Source organism: Rattus rattus, chromosome 13 (genome assembly GCF_011064425.1).
Source record: "Rattus rattus isolate New Zealand chromosome 13, Rrattus_CSIRO_v1, whole genome shotgun sequence".
In the NCBI taxonomy this organism is placed as follows: domain Eukaryota; kingdom Metazoa; phylum Chordata; class Mammalia; order Rodentia; family Muridae; genus Rattus; species Rattus rattus.
Genome location: NC_046166.1, coordinates 34,093,422 through 34,119,108, shown reverse-complemented (window position 1 = coordinate 34,119,108; position 25,687 = coordinate 34,093,422). Strand labels below are relative to the sequence as shown.

General features: G+C 34.0%; 1 protein-coding gene across 1 annotated transcript in view; it reads left to right on the top strand.

Moving 5' to 3' along the window:
• The window catches only part of Gpm6a (glycoprotein M6A), a 110,895-nt gene that overhangs the window by 61,918 nt on the left and 23,290 nt on the right, over positions 1-25,687 (top strand). Inside the window, exon 2 of the mRNA XM_032918801.1 lies at positions 21,884-22,076. Coding sequence (XP_032774692.1) covers positions 21,884-22,076 — 193 coding nt within the window. The remainder of the gene's footprint in view (positions 1-21,883; positions 22,077-25,687) is intronic.

Sequence of the window (25,687 nt, the reverse complement as noted above, 5' to 3'; positions counted from 1 at the left end):
CAGTGGTAATGAAAAGTTTTAAGTTTTATAATTTGTTTTAATTTTTGCTAGTTAGTGGTGGAACTTGAGTATATATATATATATATATATATATATATGTACATATAAATATGTACATATAAATATGTATATATAGATATATACATGTATCTATATATTTTCTTTAATATATCCATTAAATAGTATATATATTCATTCCTTTAATATATCCTTTCCTCTTTTCTTAATTATTTTGTGGATGTGGATGTGTCTGTGTGAGTATATAATGCATGTATACAGTACTCATGGAGGCCAGAAGAGGGTATACATGTGGTTGTTTGCCTTCTAAAACTGCTGTGTATTCTGATTGTCTGAATAGCAATGAGAGAACTTGACCACAGATCAAGTGGTCTTTCCACCTCTGGCTGGCAAACATATGATTTGACATTTTTATGGGAAAATTAATTGATATCTTATGGAAAAATGATTTTATAAGTAAATTATTTCAATATATTTGCATATGTCTGTATATTTTATTTATAACTCTACCAAAGACTATTTCTAAATAGTCATAATTTAATATCATAATTGACAGCAAGGACAGATTGAGTGAATGTGTTTTTTATTAGAAATATTTAAGAAATGAATGACTTGAAATTGTTTTAGATAGTTTCTTTTTTTTTTCAGATCGAATTGATAACATATAATTGCCCACTTAAACATACAAAGCCTGGTACCATCCATCCCTTAGGAACATTGATAACAACTTGTAAATACGCAGAGCAGAATCTTAACATCACCTGCCATGGCTTCTCCCCTCTCTCCTCCTGTCTCTTCCTTTCTCTTCTCTTCTCCTCCTCTTTCTTCAAACTTCTCTCCTGCCCATCCTTCCTTCTCCTCCAATGATAGGCCTCCTTCTATCCTGTACCTGCCCCTCACCTGTACTTTACAAATTCAATGGGGAAAAGGTTCTGGTGAAGTCACCTGATTCCTGAGTATGTGACTAGGCAGCTGTCCTTGGGGCAGTGGAATTAGCATCAAAATACAGATAACTTCAGGGCAAACCACAACATTTCCCCCTTTTTGTCCAGTTAAAAAGCCTTTTCACTTATATATAAATTGAGTACAATTATTACCATTCTACAATTTATAAAGCATATGATATACTCAACACACAATCCATCACTATATGAGTTAAATAGAATGTTTAGTTATTCATTCCAGCTTAAGAAAGGCTTAAAATCTATATTCTATTTTGGCTAGCTTGTATACTATCTGATAACTATCCAATAAAATATGTATATTCAGAATTATACAGCCTGATACGCTATGAGACTATGGTCAGTCTTCAACCCCGTCAGAAATCTGAGAATGACCAAATATAGGAAGCCTAACACAGCTTCTAGAACTGAGAGGTTGTAGAGACAAATCTCCACTAGCAAAGTCCCCGGTTCGCAACATGTGAGCTCAAGTCTTCAACCTTCTGGCCCAAAATCAACTGACAGACTCTTGAAATGCAGGTTTTGAAGGGCTGATCACCCTGTCTTGGCAGAGTTTATCAGTCAACTATTCTGCATAATTTGTCCTTTTTTGGACAGTATTAGTCTACAGATGGAACAGGCAGTTTTGTGTAGTGGCTGCCTAGCCACAAAGTATTGCCTCACCTGGAGGTAGAGATGTTCAAATTCTTCGTTAAATCCACCAAAGGGGAACTATTAGGAGAGATATGTCTCAACAAAAGATAAATAACTTTAAATCTCAAATTTTGTGGATTTCTGACGTTTTTGAAAATCATCTATCTATATAAGGCAATCTGGACTGTTGTCTTTATATCTTAATAATATCTTGAAAGTTCTCTCACAAAGTCAGCAATATGTTTGCTATTTGGCCCTTAACTCACATGTGTAATCAACTCAGAAGTTTGTAATGACAATAGAAGGACTAGCTCTAAACCTTGTACTTTTAAACCTTTTTGACAAATAAATTCTATATCAAAGCAAAGATATGATTTTAGCTTAGTTAACAAAAGAGATTATGACTGTACAACTCAATCTAGCTAATTCCTCCCTGTTAAATTACAACAACCATTTCTAAATTTCTCATAAAAACAACTTTAGAATAACCACTTCCAACCCCCAAAGTCCAAGGAATTGGGGCGATGACTCCTCTATAACTTCTTCAAGCTGTACATGGGTGTTGAGATATCCTTGGGTGTAGGGAGTAGGAAGAATGAAGCAAATGCTGTAGCTAATGTGTCCTGACTGGTCCCAGCTGAAAGTCCTTGAGACCAGGAATCCAAGTAGGCACACTCTGTAAAATACAACTCTGCTAGGTCTGCACCACGGTGTCCCAGGTATCTGCTAGATATCTTGGCGGAATCACATCGCAACTCCACGGCGGCCCATTGTCTCCTGCCACTGCACACTTTCCTGTAAATACACAGAGCAGAATCTTAACAACACCTGCCATGGCTTCTCCCCTCTCTCCTTCTGTCTCTCCCTTTAGATAATTTCTAAAACTGCATTTGGAAGGTGTTATAATACATTAACAGAAATGAATAAACCGTTGATGAGGAGGTCTTATATAACTGGCAAAATGGGTTTTCTAATCAATTAGCTATTAGGGCAAAAGCCATAATAAACCAGACTACATTGTTAAACATTTTCCCCATAGATTACTCAATACTTTGGTAAGTGAGGTATTTAATTTAAAAAGCCAGACATTGCCATCAGCTTTCTCGTATCTCTGAAGAGTTAAAGATAGTGAGCGAGAACAGGCAGGAGGAATTTGCTACTTTCTTTTTTATCATTATCCATTAAATTAAGACTTGTACTTCAAGTCTTGTAAGTGAATAACTTGGACAGTATGCATCACTGATTTCAAACAAGTTATCTTTCAGGTGCAGTCCCTGAAAACACTTCCTATTGTTTTCCTTTGTTTCAGAAAACAGAGTATTGGGACATTCTATCTAACTTTTTGAATACTGAAGTGAGAAGTGATGGGAAACATCTTTTCTTTCATAAATTTAACTGTCATATTGTCTTCTAATGTATGTTCTTAGCACATTTCTCTATACTAAATTAAAACAATGGTTTGAAATTCCACTCGTAGGAATAGAATTCTAAAATGCATCCTAGAGTAAACATGTCTAACATACAGTAAAGGTTAAACTATATAAAATTTCAAGATATTATCCTAGTACATTACTTACTTAACTATGCAGATTGGATAATCTCCTGCAGACCAAATTACACAACTTGTAATTGGGATATATTCTTGTTTTCTACCATATATGGGCAGCACTCCTGGGAAAGAGAAATAAAATTCCTAACTTTGTTAAAACTTTAGATACAGAGAATAAATTAAACTCAATCAACTGAAAATGCATATGGCTTTGAATTATCAGTGGTACATTGGTTATAATAAGAAAAATATGGGACATTCGTTAATTATGCTATGATACACGTAGATAAATTTATCATTTTCTATGTGGTATTCTACTATATAAGGTAACTTTCAATTATGTATTTTATATTACCATGTAAACTGGTATTTTTAAATTTGTTTAAGTAATGAATGTGGAAAAGAAGTAAGAATATATTTTATGTGTTTATTCAAACCTTAGACCATGCCAAAAACCAGTTTACCAATTACCTTTTATTCATACGAGGCTGATTGATTGTATCTTATTAGCTTTAATTATTAATTTGTACATTTAATATAAATACTAGCATTGTGCAGAACAAAACATACTAATATAATGCTTCCTTTTGATAATAAAATCAGCTTTCACATTAAAAACAACGTAAACATGTGCTACTTGCAGATTGTATGCGGGGCTTAATAGCTACTTGTTTGCTGCCATGATGACATTCCTGTTGGGTATCCAATACCAAATGATCATCTGAACACATATACATAGAAGTAGCCTTATTTGGACTGAACAGCTTACATTTATACATTAAGGACTATTTATACATACGTAAACAATGATTAGAGAAAAAGAGGCTCTAAATTTGAAAGAGAATAATGAGGATTCATAGGGGATTGAAGAGAGGGAAGGTGGGGGAAATGATGCATTTATAGTATAATTTTTTCATCTTTATTAACTTGAGTATGTTTTATTTACATTTCAATTGTTATTCCCCTTCCCAGTTTCCTGGCCAACATCCCCCTAACACGTCCCCTTCCCTTCACTATGGGTATTCCCTTCCCCATCCTCCCCCATTACCACCCTCACTCCCATTCACTGGGAGTTCAGTCTTGGCAAGACCAAGGGCTTCCCCTTCCACTGGTGCTCTTACTAGGCTATTCATTGCTACCTATGAGGTCAGAGTCCAGGGTCAGTCCATGTATAGTCTTTGAGTAGTGACTTAGTCCCTGGAAGCTCTGGTTGGTTGGCATTGTTGTTCATATGGGGTCTCAAGCCCCTTCAAGTTCTTTTAGGCCTTTCTCTGATTCCTTCAACAGGGGACCTGTTCTCAGTTCAGTAGTTTGATGATGGCATTCGGCTATGTATTTGCTGTATTCTGGCTGTGTCTCTCAGGAGAGATCTACATCCAGTTCCTGTCAGCCTGCAATTCTTTGCTTCATCCATCTTATCTAGTTTGGTGGCTGTATATGTATGGGCCACATGTGGGGCAGGCTCTGCATGGGTGTTCCTTCTGCCTGTGTTCTAAACTTTGCCTCCCTACTCCCTCCCAAGGATATTCTTGTTCCCCTTTTAAAGAAGGAGTGAAGCGTTCACATTTTGGTCATCCTTCTTGAGTTTCATGTGTTCTGTTCATCTAGGGTAATTTGAGCATTTGGGCTAATATACACTTATCAAATAGTGCATACCATGTGTGTTTTTCTGTGATTGGGTTACCTCACTCAGGATGATATTTTCCAGATCCATCCCATTGACTATGAATTTCATAAAGTCATTGTTTTTGATAGCTGAGTAATATTCCATTGTGTAGATGTACCACATTTTCTGTACCCTCTGTTGAAGGGCATCTGGGTTCTTTCCAGGTTCTGGCTATTATAAATAAGGCTGCTATGAACATAGTGGAGCATGTGTCTTTGTTATATATTGGGGTATCTTTTGGGTATATGCCCAAGAGAGGTATAACTGGGTCCTTAGGTAGTTCAATGTCCAATTTTCTGAGGAACCTCCAGACTGATTTCCAGAATGGTTGTACCACTCTGCAAACCCACCAACAATGGAAGAGTGTTCCTCTTTCTCCACACCCTCGCCAGCATTTGCTGTCACCTGAGTTTTTGATCTTAGCCATTCTCACTGGTGTGAGGTAGAATCTCAGGGTTGTTTTGATTTGCATTTCTCTTATGACTAAATGTTGAACATTTCTTTAGGTGTTTTTCAGCCATTTGGCATTCCTCAGCTGTGAATTCTTTGTTTAGCTCTGAACCCCATTTTTTAATAGGGTTATTTGTCTCCCTGCAGTCTAACTTCTTGAGTTCTTTGTATATTTTGGATACAAGCCCTCTATCTGTTGTAGGATTGGTAAAGATCTTTTCCCAATCTGTCAGTTGTCATTTTGTCCTAACCACAGTGTCCTTTGCCTTACAGAAGCTTTGCAGTTTTCTGAGATCCCATTTGTTGATTCTTGATCTTAGAGCATAAGCCATTGGTGTTTTGTTCAGGGAATTTCTCCGGTGCCCATGTGTTCGAGATGCTTCCCCACTTTTTTTTCTATTAGTTTGAGTGTATCTGGTTTGATGTGGAGGTCCTTGATCCACTTGGACTTAAGTTTTTACAGGTTGATAAGTATGGATCGATCTGCATTCTTCTACATGCTGACCTCCAGTTGAACCAGCACCATTTGCTGAAAATGCTATCTTTTTTCCATTGGATGATTTTGGCTCCTTTGTCAAAAATCAAGTGACCAAAGTATATGGGTTCATTTCTGGGTCTTCAGTTCTAATCCACTGGTCTATCTGTCTCTGTACCAATACCATGCAGTTTTTATCAATATTGCTCTGTAATTCTGCTTGAGTTCTGGTATAGTGATTCCCCCAGAAATCCTTTTATTGTTGAGGATAGTTTTAGCTATCCTGGGTTTTTTGTTATTCCAGATGAATTTGCAAATTTTTCTGTCTAACTCTCTGAAGAATTGGATTGGTATTTTCATGGGGATTGCTTTGAATCTGTAGACCGCTTTTGGAAAAATGCCCATTTTTACTATATTAATCCTGCCAATCCATGAGCAGATCTTTCCATCTTCTGATATCTTCAATATCTTTCTTCAGAGGCTTGAAGTTCTTATCATACAGATCTTTCACTTGCTTAGTTAAAGTCACACCGAGGTATTTTATATTATTTGGCACTATTATGAAAGGTGTCGTTTCCCTAATTTCTCTCTCGGCTTGTTTCTCTTTTGTGTAGAGGAAGGCTACTGATTTATATCAGTTAATTTCATATCCAGCCACTTTGCTCAAGGTGTTTATCAGATTTAGTAGTTCTCTGGTGGTAAAACCTAAAACAAATGGAGAAAAAAACAATGAAGCTTAACGTAGGGCTTATTTGGATATGGCTTAGAGATGTGGTCCATCATGAAGAAGAATTTGTAGTGTTGGCAGCATACGATATGTTCTTAAACATGTTCATGGTGAGGAGAATGCTGAAACTCACTTGCTTTTTATTTAGTCTGGGATACTAATACATGAGGTCCAGTGGTCTATTAAATAGATGGTCCTCAACATGATGGTCAAGGCCAACCATCATTATGTTTCTGTTCTTCTATAAATTTAGATAATACATTATCTCTTTTACTTTTGTTCTATGACCTAAGTATTGCCTTTGGAGTATGCTGAGCAAGATTTTGTATTACTGATGATCATCGTAATGTTCTTACTTTTATACATAACTTTCCCTCCAGATTTTTGTTCTATTAACATTCCAGAAAAAAAATCCCTGAGTAGATTCCAAATACTAGTGGTTGACAATGCTGTGCAAAGTGAGATCGATGGGTCTGAAGTCTGGGATGGTAGAAGAATGTGGGCATTCCTCAGTGTAATCATTCTAATTCAATCAATAGGCTGATATTGGGCAGACAGAGCATTGTCATACCACAAAACTGATCCAAATTTAACTCCAAGAATTAAATCTTAAAATCCTACATAAGAGAACATGAGTAAGGAGGTAGGAAATGAGAACACATTTAACAGGGATGCAAATACCACATTTACAACAATAATGTGTTTGTGCTGTTTCTATTTTTAATGGGATTGTCACCTTTTTCCAACAAGAAAAACATGGCAGTCTATTCTGATTCCTTGATATTTCATCCTGATAGTATACTGTGTCCTTTTTCTATCATTACTCTCTCTAAATTCCACCCAGTATTTCTTCTATTGCTACTAATTTAGACTGTGTCTTCAATATTCCTTAGTAATTATTTCATAATTTACATGTTTGATAATCATAATATGTTTTATCTTTACCTCAGTACTGTTTTCCATCAGTATATTTTATCCCCCTACCATATGGATGGGCTTATGCATGGTGTACATACGATGCTTTGAATGACTCCCAAGTTCAAAAGATAAATTGAAAACTTAGTCATATACAAGATGCTTGTTCTACATCTGGTCAGATCTCTATCCCCTTGTCTTATTAACTAATGTGTGCATAATAATTCACTTTGGTTTACCTTGCAGCCTTCAGAGAAAATCAACGCCGTTCTCTTTTTTGATAAATGTCACCAATGCATGCAGAAGGACACTGAGACATTTTTCAGTCCATTTGGGTCATTAACTGTTCACTGTAGGTTCAGAGACTTGTCCATTAACACAGAAGGTTTTTCTAACACATCTTGATTGACAGCTGGATCCTTAGCTTCCACTTAACCCTGTCAGCCATTATCCTTAAGTAGTAGCTCTTATTTATTTTCCCTACATACTAATACCAACATACTACATACATTTATTCTAATAACATATTTTACAAGTGTTTTACAGAGAGATAATTCATATGGAGAAACTATTCTTACTCCTCTGTATTAAATACATAGCCATATCAATTAAATTTCATGACTGAAAAACTGAGAAATAAAATATTTCTATACTGGCTCTGATACCAATGGTATTATACTATCCAGCAATGGATACAACTTCACTTTCCAGGAATTTTGTGATAATTCTTAGTGTTGAAATAGAATCCAAATATCTTTGCCTTCTTTTCTTTGTGGATATGTACCACCTTATAGTATATGATTATTTTGATGTCATAGTATGATTATCTATATTCTTCATAATTGAAATTTTGTTTCATTCTTATTATAAATATACGGTGATTATAGTTCCTAATGCTAAAATCAAGACGTGTTATTACCAAAAATATGCACACATTGAATATTATATAAACTTGACTTGGTCAGCTACTTTTTGACATTTTTGTTGTTGACTGTGAACTATAAAAGTCAATTGTCAAAACTTTGCTCAGGATTTTTTTAAAAAAATAACTAACATATAACATTATTCAGCAAGTATTAACTGAGCACCCATTGAGTATCTTTCCTATATGGTTTCATATACAATAAAGGATTAAAATAAAAAACACTGAAAAACTAAGTTTTCTTCTAGTGATTGCAAAAACAAAATCAAAAACAAAAAACCCCCATAAAAAACAAAGAACAAATTAGAAGCCAAAAAACTACAACATAGTTTTACTACTAATTTCTTTAAGGTTGTTTGTATACTTCTCTTATGAAATAATAGAGCTTATTACCCATGGATTTATAGATAATTGCATGAACAATAAATAAGACAGTGTCATTAACATGGTGTGTTGTGCCTGGAGAGATCTTAGCAGTTAAGAACACTTGCTATTTTTGCCAATAACATGAGTTCTGTTCCCATTCATTATTTAATGCCTCACAAACTTTTGTAATTCTAGTTTCAGGGCTCTACATGTGAGATACATACATACCACATATATATATATATATATATTTGTATATGTATATTTGTTTATGTATACACCTATATATCACATGAGTAGACAGTATATATACATACACATATATCATATACATATACACAATATACATATATATACATTCTCAGACCTACCTACATCCAAACAATTTTTAAAGGAATACATTATTTTATATTTAAACACTTAGACAAAGTACTATAATGTAGAATTGGAAAAAAGCAGAGCAAGGCAATATGAATAGAATGGGATTCAATTTGCAAATGCAATGTTAGACAAGATATTAATGAAATCCTGTAAGAAGTCAGAGTTAGTTAATTAGCTCTTTACAGGAAGAAAGCGTGGAACAGATCATACAGCATGAAAACTTTCCTATGTGTCTTGGGGGTTGTCTGTGCAGCAAATAAGTGATTGTAATAAATAAAGGGAAAAAGGGGTGAGGTCAGAGAGGCAATGAGGGAGAACATCTGAAGGCTCCCAACATGGCACATAAAGATTTGACTTTTATGAAGACTAGCTAGCTACATCTTGATGAATACCCCACCCACTGCCCAGGCTTGTTTTTGACATCTGTCTCTGCTTCTAGTTGAATTTTACTGCCATGTGCATGCATTACTAATGACTAGCCCATATAATGAACAGTAGCTTTATATAATATGAGTTTTCAATATTTCAGTCTCAAACATACCAGTACCAAAGTCCAGCTCCATGTGATATCCCTTTTGTTCATCAGCAGACTCAACATTTACAGTTAATATATCTTTAAATATAAAAAGGACAGTACATCTTCACTATAGAAGAGGATTCATTATAGAAGAGCATTTTATCAATATTTCATATTTATCTTAATTAAATTTTTAAATGATTAAAATGAAACAAATTTTAAGGTAAAATTTTAGCAAACTCTTCCCAACATGTCTTTTTTGTTGTTGTTTAGTACATCAGCATCTATGAAAGTTTCAAGTAAATGCATCTCTTTAATCAGCTACATTATGCAGTTTATCAAGTAGTGCTTGAGACTGGAAGCATAATATAGAAGAGGAAGAGATTCTCTTCCATTGGCTTTTGCTTTCATTGTTTCTCTGTGTTGAACCATACATAGCACCCTTATTCTTACAATTCATGCTTCCTAGTCATGAAAGGACAAGGTTAGTTCTTCTCCATATTTTCTCTGAATTATCATAATTCTATTCTGGTTGTGAAATACTTCAGATCCTGAAAACTCTTATGTGAAGATAAAAGAATCATACATGTGTGTATATATGTGTGTATGTATGTATATATGTATGTATGTATGTATGCATGGGAAAAAGGCAATGAGTCCTCAATCCTACACTAATAGCAGCTAAGGAATGCTGCAAGCAGGAGAAATAGTCTTCTCCAGGGAAGAGCACAGCAAGTGGTCACCTACTACCAAATGGTCAGCCCTGAAAATATACATTATGTTGCATTATACACACTAAGTAGATTGTATTTATGCATTTAGAAGTAATATTTATATTCATGTACTTTTATGTACACATACATGTATTTATATATATATATTTGTAGAAAATATATTTGTATATAATTATATATATACAACTATCAATGTTATTTACAGAATTAATGGAATTAATTAATGAAACTACTAATGTAATTAGCAACTAATGAAAAAAAAGCACCATCAACTGAAAAATCCTGAATAGGGGCATAAGGGTGTTTTGGGAAGGAATAAATGGAAGAGGGAAATGAGGTAATTGAATTTCAAAAAATAAAATAAATAATTTAAAGAGAAAATTTAAAAAATAAAAGTCTTTGCCTGTTGCAAGACTTTTCAATTGCTTTTTTCACAAGAGCTACAAAGAGAATAAAACTAGTCCCATGTCGTTCAAAGCATTTCAATGGTGTTCACAAATTCAGTTTTGTTTCTCAAATTTTAAAATAGGAAAAAAATACCCAAGAAATTTAAGTGACTACTAGTTTTTGAAAAAAGCAAAGGTAGACTAGTCCTATTATTTTCTGTGTCTTCTTTCACCCTATCTAGGCAACAAATCATGACCAAATGCAACAATTACCTATCTTATGTGTAATATACTTTTAAGGTTTCAATTCCATTTTTGTGACTCCAATATATGTTAATCCCTTAAGAAATTGGGTTGACATGTTGACTTTGATGAGCACACATTTTGATGTCTAGACTTGATCTTTACTTTCTATACAGTAGAATAACCAAAGGAAAACCAAAACAATGTCGTTCTGTTCAAATTAGTCAGTGCTTCCTGTCTTTCTAAGCAAAACTGTTTGAAATGCTGCTTACACAAAGATGTGTAAAACATAGCCTCTGGTCTCAGAAGCTATCAGTCAAACCAAGCTCTATCTGTTAGTGACTGTAAGGAATGAATATCTTATTGAATATGTTTGCTTTGTCACATATTCCAGACTTTCTCTTACCAGCCTTACAGCAAATCTTGTCTTTGCCATCACCAGGGGTGACTGGAAGGAGCAGAAAATAAGCTTTGTGTGTATTCATGAAATTCTGGGGTTTAGTAACTTGAAATAAAAAGACTTATGTGGAGAGCAGGTTTTCATCCATAGGTTGAGCTCCCTTAAAGTTGTGCCCCATGGTGAGCAGAATACAAAAACAGCTACAAGGCAGGCTTGGCTGTGACAGGTTCACAGGGTGTTTTGTAGGTTCTCATTTCTTTAAACCTTTCCTTTTAGCCCACACTGTCTAAGGATCATATGGGATATGATCAAGAAAAGCAAAAGACATCCAGCATTTGGGGTATGGGACAAATTAGGAGTGAGATCGCAGAAATAAAAGACCATCCATTTGTCTTTCATAATTGTAGAACTCATTCAAATTGTAACAGAAACAAGAAAATGACAGTCTGAGGCTTGGCTAAGATAAAACCAACATTTGCTCCAAACCTTTAAAAAGATAATGAATTGAATACATTTTTATTTATTTTTGTATTAAATGATTTTGTGTTGAACAAGGAATCTGGAAATAGAACCTTTAATAAGCAACAGGAAAGGAGTTGTTTAGGAGAGAGAATAAAAATTTTATTCTTTTGACTTAAAATACAATTTGGCTTTCAGAGGCTCTGATGCCTGAGAAAAGACAACATTTGCCACAGCATCTCTTCCTTGAAGGATTTCCATCAGCCTCTCTCAGATTCCAAAGGATCATAGATTAATTTCAGGTTCTCACACAGGCAAAAACTTCAGTAGAAAGAAAAAGAACTTTCCTCTCACTTCTAATGGCATTTTGATTCTCATTATCCTGAAATAATTATTATACATGCTATTTTGAATATCCTTGTAATAATATCATAATTAAAGATTACATGCAAAATTTATTTCATTCGCTAGGCATTTAAAGCAATGTTTCAATATAAGAATACTTGAAAAAATAGCTTAAAATTTTTTGTCTGGTAGGCAGTTTTGATATATTGTAATAACTATGAAAGAAAATTTTACTTATCTACTTTTGAAAGATAAGATCTTTTAAATTTGAAATAAACGTGAAAGTTCAAAAAATTCAAGTTACCTTAGAGAATTATTTGAGAAAAAAAGTTTAGATCTACATATATTATTTATGTTGTATTATATGGCTTTAGCAATGACCAATATATTTTTCACATTTTAGGATTTGGAATGTAAACATTCTCTTGGAATTAGTTGTTATATTTTTTAAGGTCTTCTTTTATGGTTTGAAAGTAACCATATAGAACCCAAGTACAGGAAGATAGTCAAACCTGAGTATCTGAGACTTGTGCACAGCCCCGCATGGTGGGAGCACAGAAGTCACTTCTAGAAATTGTTTTCTGACCTCTGCACACATACACCAAGGCATACATACATATATATGCAAAAACACACAAACACACCAATAAATAATATATAATACATAAATAAATATAATACAAAACTACACTAACAATGTGAACTACAAATAAAGTATTTATCTTATTGCAAAAATTCATTACTTGCCACACTAGAAATAGTTCAGTTACAGCATCCCAGTGGTGTGTATATACAACACAATGTTACATTTATTTTTTGACACATAGTGTCCATCTCATAGCCAAGATATTACCAAATTATGTCTTTAAAAACATACATTTAAAAGGCTCTTGCACAATGTTCAATTATGTAATTTAATCAGGTATATGTAAATATATGGAAATGAATTTTAAATCAACTACTTCTCTACTATATTAAAAATTTTATTCAAAGAAACATTTTATAAATCTATGGAGGTTCTCCATTTGTACTCATACTATAGAACAAAATTAAAGTATAACTTTTATTAGTAATTAAGATACTTTATGATAATGGCAAGTCTACCTTACTGCCAATGAAGACAAAGTTTTTTTGCTAGATTTTTGTGCAATAGAATGCTTTAAATAGTTCCTCCAATAAGTGAATTGGTGCCGTGTGATATCGAACAAAGTGCACCCATTTCCTGCATAGTTACCTTAGTCCAAGAGACTCATCCCCCAAGTCGCACATTAATCTGGAGCAACATTTGCTAAAGCCTTTTAGAATCATATAAAATTTTATTGAATACTAATAAATACCTTCAGGTAATAAATTCCTTTAAGTAAAAAACAACAAAGTTATTTCCAAAATTAGGTGCCTAAAGAGGCAAATGTTCTCCACTTTTCTTGTCAGATTTTTTTATAAGGAATTTAATGATTCTAAACCTTAAGGTACTTTGTAGGTACTCTTCTGATGTCTTGATGTGTCATTTTGATTTTTATTTTGAGTTTTGTTCATAATCAAACTAAAAATCCTCACTGTGGTTTTTTATCAAAGTAGAATTTTGAAAGAAAATGTATTCAAAACAGGTTTAAATACTGATGGATACAAACTATCTTTGATATTTTCTTGTATAAATTTGAGACCTCAGACTTGCCCCATATGCTAGCTCAGGTTTCATGCTTTTGGGGAAAATTTTATGCACATACAGCTTAACCTGGTACATTCAAACAACTTAGGTTTGAATATCCCCTAGCCACAATTGCATGGAGAGACAGCTGCCCTGTCAAATGATGAGACAATAATAAATTGTTATTTTTAGCTAAGTCTAAGAGAATTTGTTAGACAGTGAATATTACAACCAATGAGCAAATATACAAGTATATGAATAAGCAAATGAACGAATGATCACTGTCTTGAACAGATCTCTGACTATCGTGAGGGAACAAGCCATTCAATTTAGGTGGTATATATCAAGAATAAATCTATTGCAGGAATAGATGAGAATTTTGACTGGATCTCCAGACATCATGTAAGTAAGCTATCTTAGGTCTACGAAAACCTTACATGTATTTGCAGACCAGATTTAATATGCTCCAAACATTTTCCTCCTAAAACTTGTTTTGTTATTTTTCCATATTTGAAACTTGTCTACCCCTCTCTGTTCCTTTACCCTGTGGGATTATTTATCACAGCTAGAAGTGTATGGTTCTAATCATTAACGAAGCAATTAGCTTTCTGCCTTGAGGAAACAAGCTAATTAATCAAAACATTCCTTTTGCTAAGTCATGTTGACCAGTACAGAAAGTTCTGTAATTCTCAATATAATTCTAACAAACTATGTGCACCTCAAATAGTAACAAGTATAAAAACGAACATTTTTTTCTGAAAAGATTCACAGTAAATAGCCTTTCATATGCATTTCAGTGTCTACTGACAATAGTCACTCGGCTGTCACGTGGGTCATAAAGAGCTGGGAGATGATGCCAGTTAATGTAGTGGTAGTCTTGACCATGTTTCTGAGACAGGTCAAGGTGTTCATAGAAAATTCAGGGATAAGATTAGTTGTGTGATAATAATGTTCATAAGTTCTCGTAATGATACTTGTTTAATCACTATATTATATGTGTCCCATAGTTTACAGATATATCTTAAAACATCATGATTCTGTACATCAGAATCCGCTAAAAAATGATGGGAATCTGGGGTCTTTAGTTAGGACATAATTTCTGGTGATTTTGTTAATTAACTATAAAGTAAGAGGGTAAAAGAAAGCCTCCAAACTTGGGACATCCTTTTAACTTGTTTTCTTTTATTAGAACGTGGTTTAAGTACAGTATTGTAGCAATGACTAAAATATTTACAGTCATAACCTGTCCATCACTGGAGAACACTATTTTGGCAATGCTATATAACAACATAGTATTGTGAGATATCCTCCAGAGAAGACTACTAACTAGTGAACAGGTATAAATCAAGAGATAGTCTTTATTAGGCAGCCATTAACTACTCTTGGGGTTTGGGACCCCAGCATAGCCCTGAGCCTTTCTTTTCAGGGTGGGCTTTTAAGCCCACCTGAAATACACATCCTGAGTTGACACACTTGAGTTAACAAAAGGCAGAACTAAAGAAGCCAAAAAGCAACGTTAAAACATTCTGAGACTTTCCCAGAACTATGGACTTTGTGGATTAGGTTTTTGTTTTTATTTCGGTAGGTTTCACTGCCTACCTGCTGGGGTTCAAGGTCTATACTGTATTTCCACTGTGGCTTCAGTTGTGCTAAGGTTATGATTGTGATGATAGATCACAGATTTCTTAACAAGCTGACTCTGTATATGAATAAAAGCAAGAAATATTTGAAAATAATGTTAATAAAGACAATATTTTAAAATTTTTAATTATTTGAGTTATAATTATTATATTATATTATTGAGTTATAATCTGTTTATATATACTGTTTATAATGTATACTGGATTATACTCTTATTAATTGCAGTCATTAAAAACATTTATACTATCAATCAGTAAAATGTTTGATAAGCATTGTTTAGTATAAATATTTTTTATAAGTTTAAGTTTGAACTATCATTGTTTATCCTTGAATCATCATCTACAAGGAGCTATATCTATAATATTTGGATACTTTTACATTTTTAGCCTAATGTCAGTGATTCTGATTTACTAAATAATATTGTGATCACAAGACATAAAGAACATGCATTTTGATATGATATTTTTGAAGTTTCTGGAGCAGCATTAAATGCTTACATTTTAGCTCATTAATATGTAGGAACAAGTAGCATCCAAATAATAACAATCTTAATTAATTCTACATAAAACATGTATAGACCTAATAGACACACAACCAAACTTTTGTTTATGATTCAGACAGTGATTGAGTGTATCTGGCATTTGGCCAGATATACAAAAGGGGTGAGCATATTGAATGAGCTTAGCCCTGTGAATTTCTGTCATGGTTCTCTCAGTCCCACCAGGGGATGTGTTTCTATCTACAATTGGGCAGGAGAAAATCAGCTGGTCTCCACTCCATTAAAAATGCAAAGGCTAAAGTGGAAACTGAGGTGACAGCTTAAAAAGAGGTGAAGGGTGTAAAGATTTATTAATATTTTAACTTTAGCTGATAATCTCTCATTTCCCACTTCTGAAGATAATACTAAGACCCTCATCGATTACCAAGATTTGTCTAATACCCAAATTGATTTCTGGGGTCTTCTCTTTGAAATTTCAAGAATCCTTGGGGCAACATAATTCATCATCAGGCCTCAGGGGCTTCGAGGTTCTAGCATGCTGCCCTGCAGCATTAGTGAATGGGCATTAGACCATTGGGCAGAAAAATCATCAAAAGGCAACTGAGTGATCTCTGACTAGCTAGAGGCTTATCCTCTCAACTTCTAGAAAACTGTTTCACATTAACTATTCTATGAAAATCCGACCTCTGTTTTACCCTAGTTATTGACACATCTCACGCTTGGTAATGAAGGTTGCTTCTTCCTTAAATCTCCTATAGTGCATTTTTTCCAATTTCCATCTTTGTCTTAGTGTTTTACCTTGGTATAGGTATTTTCCTTGCCATTTAGTCTTCTATTAAAGAAAAGAATTCCACTAGAATGTTTTATTTAATATATCTTCACATCTTTTTGATATTTTGTAGATGCCACCTCATTTACTCATTCCTTTACTTGATATTTTAATATTACTAATCTGTCTTCTTTATTCAAAATTTCTTCACCCTTTTCACAAATAAATACTCATAAATATAATTTTGACAATTTGTTCATTATCTACCTTCTATCTCTTTTTTGTCATTTAAAAAAATTTTACACTCCAGATATTATTCCCTTCCTCGTCCATCCTCCTACTTTTCTACATCCCATTACCCTGCCACCCCAGTCTCCACAAGGATGTCCCCACCCCACCCACCCAACCAGACCTCTAAACTTCCTGGGGCCCCTAGGGCAACTTCTCTGACTGAATTCAGACCCAGGAGTCCTCTAGTGTATATGTGTTGAGGGCCTCGTCTCAGCTGGTATATGCTGCCTGATTGGTGATCCAGTGTCTGAGAGATCTCAGGGGTCCAGGATAATGAAGACTGCTGGTCCTGTTAATTTCTACATCTCTAGCCATTAGCACCATCCCTGGCATCTCTGTGAGGGTTAAATAATCATATCCTTAAGTAGACTTATAAAAACAAAATATCCAATAAAAATTATGGTAAGGTAAAATTTTAGCTACATATTAAAAATTAGCATGACTACTGGTTTTTGAAGTAAAATAATAAAGTCCAATAAGGAAAAAATAAGTAAAATAAAATATAAGAAAAATATTGACATGATTGGTAATAGGGTAGCAAAAATTGAACTTCCATGTGATATAAAAGTAAGTTTTAGAATTCAAAACACAAAAGACCCATTTAGACAAAGAAGACAACATTAAATTAATAATAAAACATTGTTTCTCTTATAGAAATAAAAATGATACAGTTTTTCTTTACATTTAATTGATTTTACTTAACAGAGTAAGATAACAAAAACTATAAATAAGAATGTACAAGTGTAGAAAAGACAGCGAAAGCACTTAGAATATTCATAGATGACATGATTATCAACAACATAACAAAACATTCCAAAATTATTCTCAGGACCTAGAAAATAATTTAAGGGTCATAGTTCTAAAATAAATATGAAAAAGCCAATCAAAATATACTGAGTTAATATATAGAATCTCTAAAATGTACAGGATAAATTAAGTGGTAATGGCACACCTGAAAAAATGACTGTGTGAGTGCAGTTTCCTCTACCATAAATCAAGACAGGTATGTGGTAGGTAATTGATGTGCTACGATCATGTACGATATGATTATGATAGGATGGGAGGTGTTATTGACAGAGATAGTGAGAGGAGAAGGAGAAGAGAGGAGGAGAGGCGAGGAGAAGGAGGGGGAGAAGAGAGGAAAAGGAAAGGGAGAGAAAAGAGGAAGGAAAAGTAAAGAGAGAAGAGAGGGAGAGAGGAGAAAGGGAAAGGAGAGGACAGGGACAGGGACTGGAACAGGGACAGGGACAAGGAGAACAAATATAGCAGAGGAGAATAGATAGCTAATAAATCAAAACTCCTCTCTGCCTATCTGGTAATGACTAAGGTAGGAATTTTTTTTGAATACATGTCCTCAATAAAAGATACTAGGAAAAAATCATGAATGCATACATTTTTCGTATGTGATTATTCTTATTTTGTTGTTCTCTCTTTTCTGTTGTCTGGCTTCCACTTAATTACTCTTTCTTTCTTGTTCCTTTAGTTCTTGTTTTTCACTTTGGTACAGAGTGAGAAATAATTGTAGTCAAGGACTGTGCTTGTTTGTTAATAGTTCAGTAGGGGCAAACAGATTTTATAGTGTATAAAAAGGTAAATATGCACCTTTTAAGAACAATCATATCAGGGGAATTTCTGATTCCTCTGCAAATTTTATATCTGAAGAAACCACTTTATATAACCTCATTAAATAATGGTCAAAACGCTAATGTCTTTGTGTTGAAAACAAAGCTTTCTGAACCCTTTCATGTTTATCTTTATCTTAAAACCAGCAATATTGCATTATTTTACTTGAGACACTTTACCCAGAAACTGGACATAATAAATGCTTTTTGTGTGCACACATGGATATAGCAGGCCAATTCTCCATCAATATTTGAATCTTAGCTTTATTTGAGAATTAAAAGGTCCTATTCTCGTAATATGTAGTGTTGAAAATATACAAAGTGATCATTACTGTCTTTGTAGAGATTTTTTTCTCAAGAAATCTATTCCCTCCAGTGCCAGAACCCCACTTACTATACTTCATTAATTTTCATTTAATAGAGTGTTTTTGTACTTTAGGTTCAGTAAAAGCATGATGATGGGGGACAACAGAATCCTCAGCCTTCAACAGTGATTACTGGGAGTGCATCCTGGCCCAGAGGCATGGTTGCTATGGTAATGCTACTATCTGCCAAGGCTGTTTCTCACTGTGGGTGGAAAGAAGCTCCCCTACCAGCAACTATGTGGGATTCTGGCAGCTGGAGAGAATGCTGAAATGATGTGCAGCTTCTCCATATGAGAGCTCAAAAAGACTTCTTTAAATGCAGTAGACAACTCTGCTCAGGCTCATAGGAAGAAAGGCTTTGATGAGGATGTAGTCGTTCACAAGCTCAGTATGTCCACAGTGAGACGCTTAAGGATTTAATTTGAACAGAAGTTTTGCAAAGGGTCAACACTTCAATTTTTCTATCCTCAATTTTTCTACTGCACAGAAATGGAAATTTACAGGAACTTGCATTTGTCAGCAAAGGTAACATAATTCTGAGTAATTTATATGACAGCATTTCAACATGGAAGAAGGATACATTTTGGTGTCTTTTGGATACTGAACTACTTTCGAAATGTGTATTAATTCAGAGTCACCAACTTTGTTTTCCTCTAGTGTATTATATATTTCTAAATTTTGGAAGCCACTAGCAAGTTAAAGTTGCAATTGATGTTCTGGTTTGTGAGCACATTTCTTCTTGGGGAGATAAAACATGGCACAGAAGCTAATATTGCCCACACACAGCACAGTAGGATAAAGATGAACTAAGTACAAACTAGCTCTACATTGGAAATAACATTAACCAGAAGTCCTCAATGACCATTTTGGTGATCATTTTTATGTGTTTATTTTATCTGTTCTTGAGGTACTCTGATTTCCCATTTTATTCTCCTGTAAAAAGTCCTGTGCTCTAGGATAAAGCAAAGGTGATAACACTCACTATTTATTATCTTTTCTTTGTGTCTGAACTTATAAGCAGGTGATCATGTTGAGCGTGAGCATTTAGTTTTGACATTATAAAGGGTCTGCAGTAGAATCCTTCCCTAACTATCTAATGCTTTGAGAATAGGAACAGAAAGGAACCATAAAACTAGGACTCAAAGTCATTGTAGCCATTTGGTAAACTTGACAGATTAGGAAGTCTTTTCTCTTGTTAGTATTAATCTTGTTAGTACTAATCTTGTTAGTACTTGTTTTCCCCTTCAATTTTAAGTAATTACTGAGATGGAAAGGATAGAAGATTGAAAGAAAATAGTCGAGTTTTTTTTTTCTCTGCCACCCTTTTAGGCTCTACCAAAAGTGGGCTCAATGACATTCAAATACTATACACTGGTCTCAGCCATCTGTTGGTGAAATTTTTTTCTACTATATGAAGTTTCAAGCTGTTCTAACCTTTTCTACTTCCCTATATATTCTCTCTCTCTATTTCTCTCTGTCTCTCTGTCTCTCTGTCTCTGTCTCTGTCTCTCTCTCTTTCTCTCTCTCTCTCTCTGTGTGTGTGTGTGTGTAGGATATATATATATATATATATATATATTCAGGAAATAAAATTTTTCTTTCATAAGAAAGAGCAACAAAACTGGGGGCGGGGGTGGCCTCCTGTTTAAATTTCTTCTGAAGGAAATCTTATGGGTTACGCTTCTCTAAGCCTGTGTAATGATCTATATCAAAATAACACACTAGCTCATTCTCCAAACATAAAGTCACTTTACAGGGGAACTTTTGAATCTCCTATTTTATATCTTGTTGCATATAAAACATAAAGATTAAGATGCACAAAGATAAAGAATCTATAACCAAAAAGTAATATAATCTGAAAGACAAATCCTCCCAAATATGTAACATTTTTAGCCCTGAGACAGTGCTGCCAGTGAAGAGTCTAAGAATAAGCCTCATATGACAGGATATAATTAGAATGTAGACCCACTAAAAATATTACACAATTATCTTCAGGACACGTATATGAAGTGTATTATGGAGCAAATTAATTTCATGCTATAGTATCAATTCTATCCTCAATTTGAATTATGACTAATGACAGCAGCTTACATTTATGGAGTTGTTTGTGGTACAGGTATTATTTTATATATTGTCTCATTTAATCATCATAAAAACAATACAAGGTCATCCTCTTATATTCTCCATTTATTGTAAGTCAAAAGATTTAAGCTGTTAAAACTCACAGTGATGGGATCAGTATTATGCTCTTCCTGTTCTCTGCCTTCATCTGTGTCCAGGTCTTTTTCATTTATTTTTAACCAAAAGCTATAAATATATTTTTCATTATGAGTCACTGTGTAAGGAACACACATATATGAACTCAGAACTCATCTTTAATTTCTTTAATATTAGTATTAGAATATGTATTCTAATACGGCCTGATTTGTTTCTTCTCTACATTTGTGTTCTGTAGGTCAAAACTCAGTTGAATTTGCAGAGTACTACAGGTTTCAAATAATGATCTGAAAATTGTATAAATAGTTCAAAGAAATAAACACTGTTTAAATAAAATTAAAGCACATAAAAATATGAGCAATGAATTTAAACCAGAGTGATATGCATGCTTGTGTGGTGGTTTATAGGAGTATGGTTAGAAAAGAGGGGCTTCGGCTGGACTAGGGTAGAAGATGAAGTTGTGAGCCTCGCAAGTGTCCACCTGATGGCAGAGCATGGACTGTAACAATGGACTTCATCCTCATTCTTTCCAGTACCCTCTAGGACTTGATCTAATGTGCTTGGCTTGGGATCATCTATCAATATTAATATAATATCCTATAGTGTTGAGGTCATAGAAATATTTTATCAAGATGCATAAATAACATGAGTTTTCCTTCTTTTTTTCATTTGCTCTTCTACAGGGTGTTTTGAGTGCTGCATTAAATGCCTGGGAGGTATTCCCTATGCTTCTCTGATTGCTACCATCCTGCTGTATGCAGGCGTTGCCCTGTTCTGTGGCTGTGGTCATGAAGCCCTTTCTGGAACAGTCAACATTCTGCAGACCTACTTTGAGATGGCAAGAACTGCTGGAGACACACTGGATGTTTTTACCATGTAAGTCATTTTTTACATCCACCTTTTAGTAAGTGCGTTACATTGTTTATGTTCCTACTATTATCCTAAATAAATAGAGGCCTAGCTAGGTAAGGTGATGATTAGAAAAACAAAACAAAACAACAACAAAAAACAAAAATAAAAAAGTGGGTTGATCTGTCAATGAACACAAAGTACTTTGCATAGTACCCAAGGCCAAAGTAATAGAGGTTTTATCAAGACTTTTATACGAATTAAAGTTCCATGAAGCCAGAAAATTTTGCCTTGTTCTTCAAATTTGAACATAGGCTCTTCTTAAAATGAATATGAAAAGACAGAGGATAAAGGCAGGCACAAATCTAGGCTTGACTGTTAATTCTAGGAAATTTATAAAATTCTAAGCAGGAGTAGACACTTCACAACTTTAACCCAGTCATGAATTATATTACTTCCTCTACATTACATTAAATACTGTAAATATTGTTAAAAGTTATTATGGTTTCCTGTAAGATAAAAATTAAATATCAAACAGAATTGTGCTTTTGATGCCCTAAAATGTACCTATAGGATAAAAGTTATGAAGATGTAAAAATAATATTTTTGTAAACATAACTCTAGCAGTCTGGAAGTGAAAGTCTTTTGTTCTGGTTTAAGCCTCTTTAATATTATAGAGAACAAATCTTTGGGATTCACTTACAAGAGTATTCATTTCCAAATAATTAATTCTCATAATCTCTTGGGTGATTTCATAATCATAGACAGAAATTATTTTTATATGTTTTTTAATACAAACTATCTTTCTCCAAAGCTACTCATGTTTCTTAGCCTTGACACTACTTGACTTTATTTCATGCTGTTTTGTTTTGTATGTTTGAAATATTTATTTTACTCCTTTCTAAACACACTCAATTGGTTTTACTGTATGCTCACATTTTCTGGAAACAGATTTTTTATACTTTCAAATCATAATGGCTGTCATGCTGTTTGTGGTGCCATTGCTCTTTAACCATATCCAAAGTAATCAACTGCAATTTATCCAAATCCATTCTTGGTGTCACACTGAGATCTACTAACTCCTTATTAGAAGTCTCCTATAACTACAGTATCAAACTATGCAATATTAGGACCAAATATAGTAGCTGGCACCTTTAATCCCAGAACTTGGGAAAAGGAGGCAGGCAGATCTCTGTTTCAAACCAGCTTGATCTACATGGCTTCATGAAGACCCTGTCTCAAAAACAGTTTACAATGTTGCCAAATTTCTTTATTCTTAATAAACTATAGGCATATTGTTTTCAACAATACTTTTAATAAGTAATATCACTGAGGTAACTAATGTTAATATTCCCTGTGAATGTAGAGAAAACAGATGTACATTCTTGCTGTCCAATAGAATTACAATTCTCTACTCTGTGGGAAAAAGGATATGTTCTTGGCAAAAGAAGAGGTAGCATGTATTTTAAGGAAAAGTTATTTAGTTTTTATATTTATCTTAAAAATTTGAAGACTTTAAACATTGATAAATTCTGATCACTAAAATTGAAATATAATGAAGGAAGCCTGCAGTCCTTACACAAGCAGTGATTAGAAAAAAAAAAGGAATTACTGAAGCAATGAGACCAGCCAAGACATGTGGCAAATCTCTATGAGCTCAGCTACTCATGAGGCTGAGTTAAGGTGAATCTGAAGCTCAAATATAGAGTATGTTCAATGTCATCCTTGGAAAATTAGTATGAGTCTTTCTCAACATTAAAATCACAAAATGAGCTGAGGATGGTGCCATGTGGTAGAACGTAACACTTAGTTTGTGAGTATGAGAGCCTCATCTAGAGTCTATGAAATTCAATCCTCAGTGCTGAGAAAATGGGAAATAACTATTAAAAACTACAATCCATATATTTGAAATATTATGTCCCCCAAACTTGCATATGGATACTTATTAGCAAATTAAAAGTTGTCTATTTCATATTATAACATTATTTTAAACTAGCTTTACCCATCGAATTATGTAATAAATATGCATTCCTATGATTTATTGAGTTTAACATTACCAAACACATAGAACCAAATCAGCATCTTAGATTTAGATTGCTAGAATCATCCTTTGTTTAAAGTTCATATGCCTATAATTCACATGGAATGTATTGAGTTATTTCAAAATCCAACTGGGTAAGCAGGGCACAGTGGTGCAGAACCTTTATCACCAGCATCCAGGAGGCAGAGACAGGCTGATCTCTGAATTCCAGCCCAGGCTAGTTTATATGCTGAGTTCAAGGACAGCCAGGGCTACATAATGAACCCCTTTCTTTCAGGGAGAGAGAGGAGGAGATGAAGAAGAAAGAAAAGAAAATCCAATTGGGTTATTGCTAGTTAGTTCAGGAGAGTTTTGGTGAGATGATTTCATGGACATATTTTAATGTGATAAAACTGACATTTTCTTTTTAGTTATATCTCAGCCTAGTCTGGACAAAATATGTTCTCACTGTTCATTATTTTAAGCTACCACAGATGTCTTTGAATCCACAGTTCTCTATATTTAGTCTGAATTCAAATTGCTTTATTCAGTCATAGCACATAAAGTTTGTACGGTGTCAGAAGACTAATAAATGACTATATATAGATAAATAATTAATTATAAATGTATTTAATCAGCAAATATTAAGATATCACAGATCTCTGCTCAAACTTTGAGGATACTATCTGTGTGTGTTTTGGAAAGTGAAATTAGAAGAAACTTTAGACTACATATTTTTTATTGTACATTTGATCCATTATACAAGAAGTCAAATATAAGACCAATAAAGTATATTTGGATGAGGAGAATAGTACATTGATTCGGGGGAGGTCAAATTATTTCTTTTCATAGTTCAATTCCTAAAATTCATTATATAGGTCTCAGAGAGCTTCCATATAGATTGATTTGCATAAAAACCCCAAAAATAAACAAAAAAGCAAAACAAAACAAAACAAAAAAAACAAATAAACAAAAACCAACCAAAGAAAAGCAACTCCCCTCCAAAGAAAAGCAGAAGAATACAGCAAAGGTCTGTACCATCCATCTCTCAGTGTGATGGCTGAGAACTGAGAAGTTTGTAATTATGAAGACTTCAAAGTTGTGGAGATTGCCTTCAGGTGGGCTGCCTACAGGGATGGGAATGTTAGAAAGAATAGGAAAAATAAAAAGAGAAACAGAGGATGCCAAACAAAAACCATAAAGTAGATGAGACAAATATTAGACTTATGGGTGATATGACTTGCCCATGAAAAAGTTGTTTGAAAAGAATACATAGGAAAATGATCATAGAGAAAGCATGTGATTAATTTTAGTGTTTATTTATGTATTAAGACTCCTACATCACATGCTTAAAAAAGAAAATATGGCTTGTTTAATTAGATGAGAGAGCTACCATACAATGGTGAAAATTTCTTTTTTACAAAAGATTTTTTTATTTATTTTGTGTATAAGAGTACACTGTAGCTGTCTTCAGATACCCAAGATCCCATTACAGATGGTTGGGAGCTACAATGTGGTTGCTGGGAATAGAACTCAGGACCTCTGGAAGAACAGTCAGTTCTCTTAACTGCTGAGCCATCTCTCCATCCCCAAGATGAAAATTTCTAAAGGCCCTCAA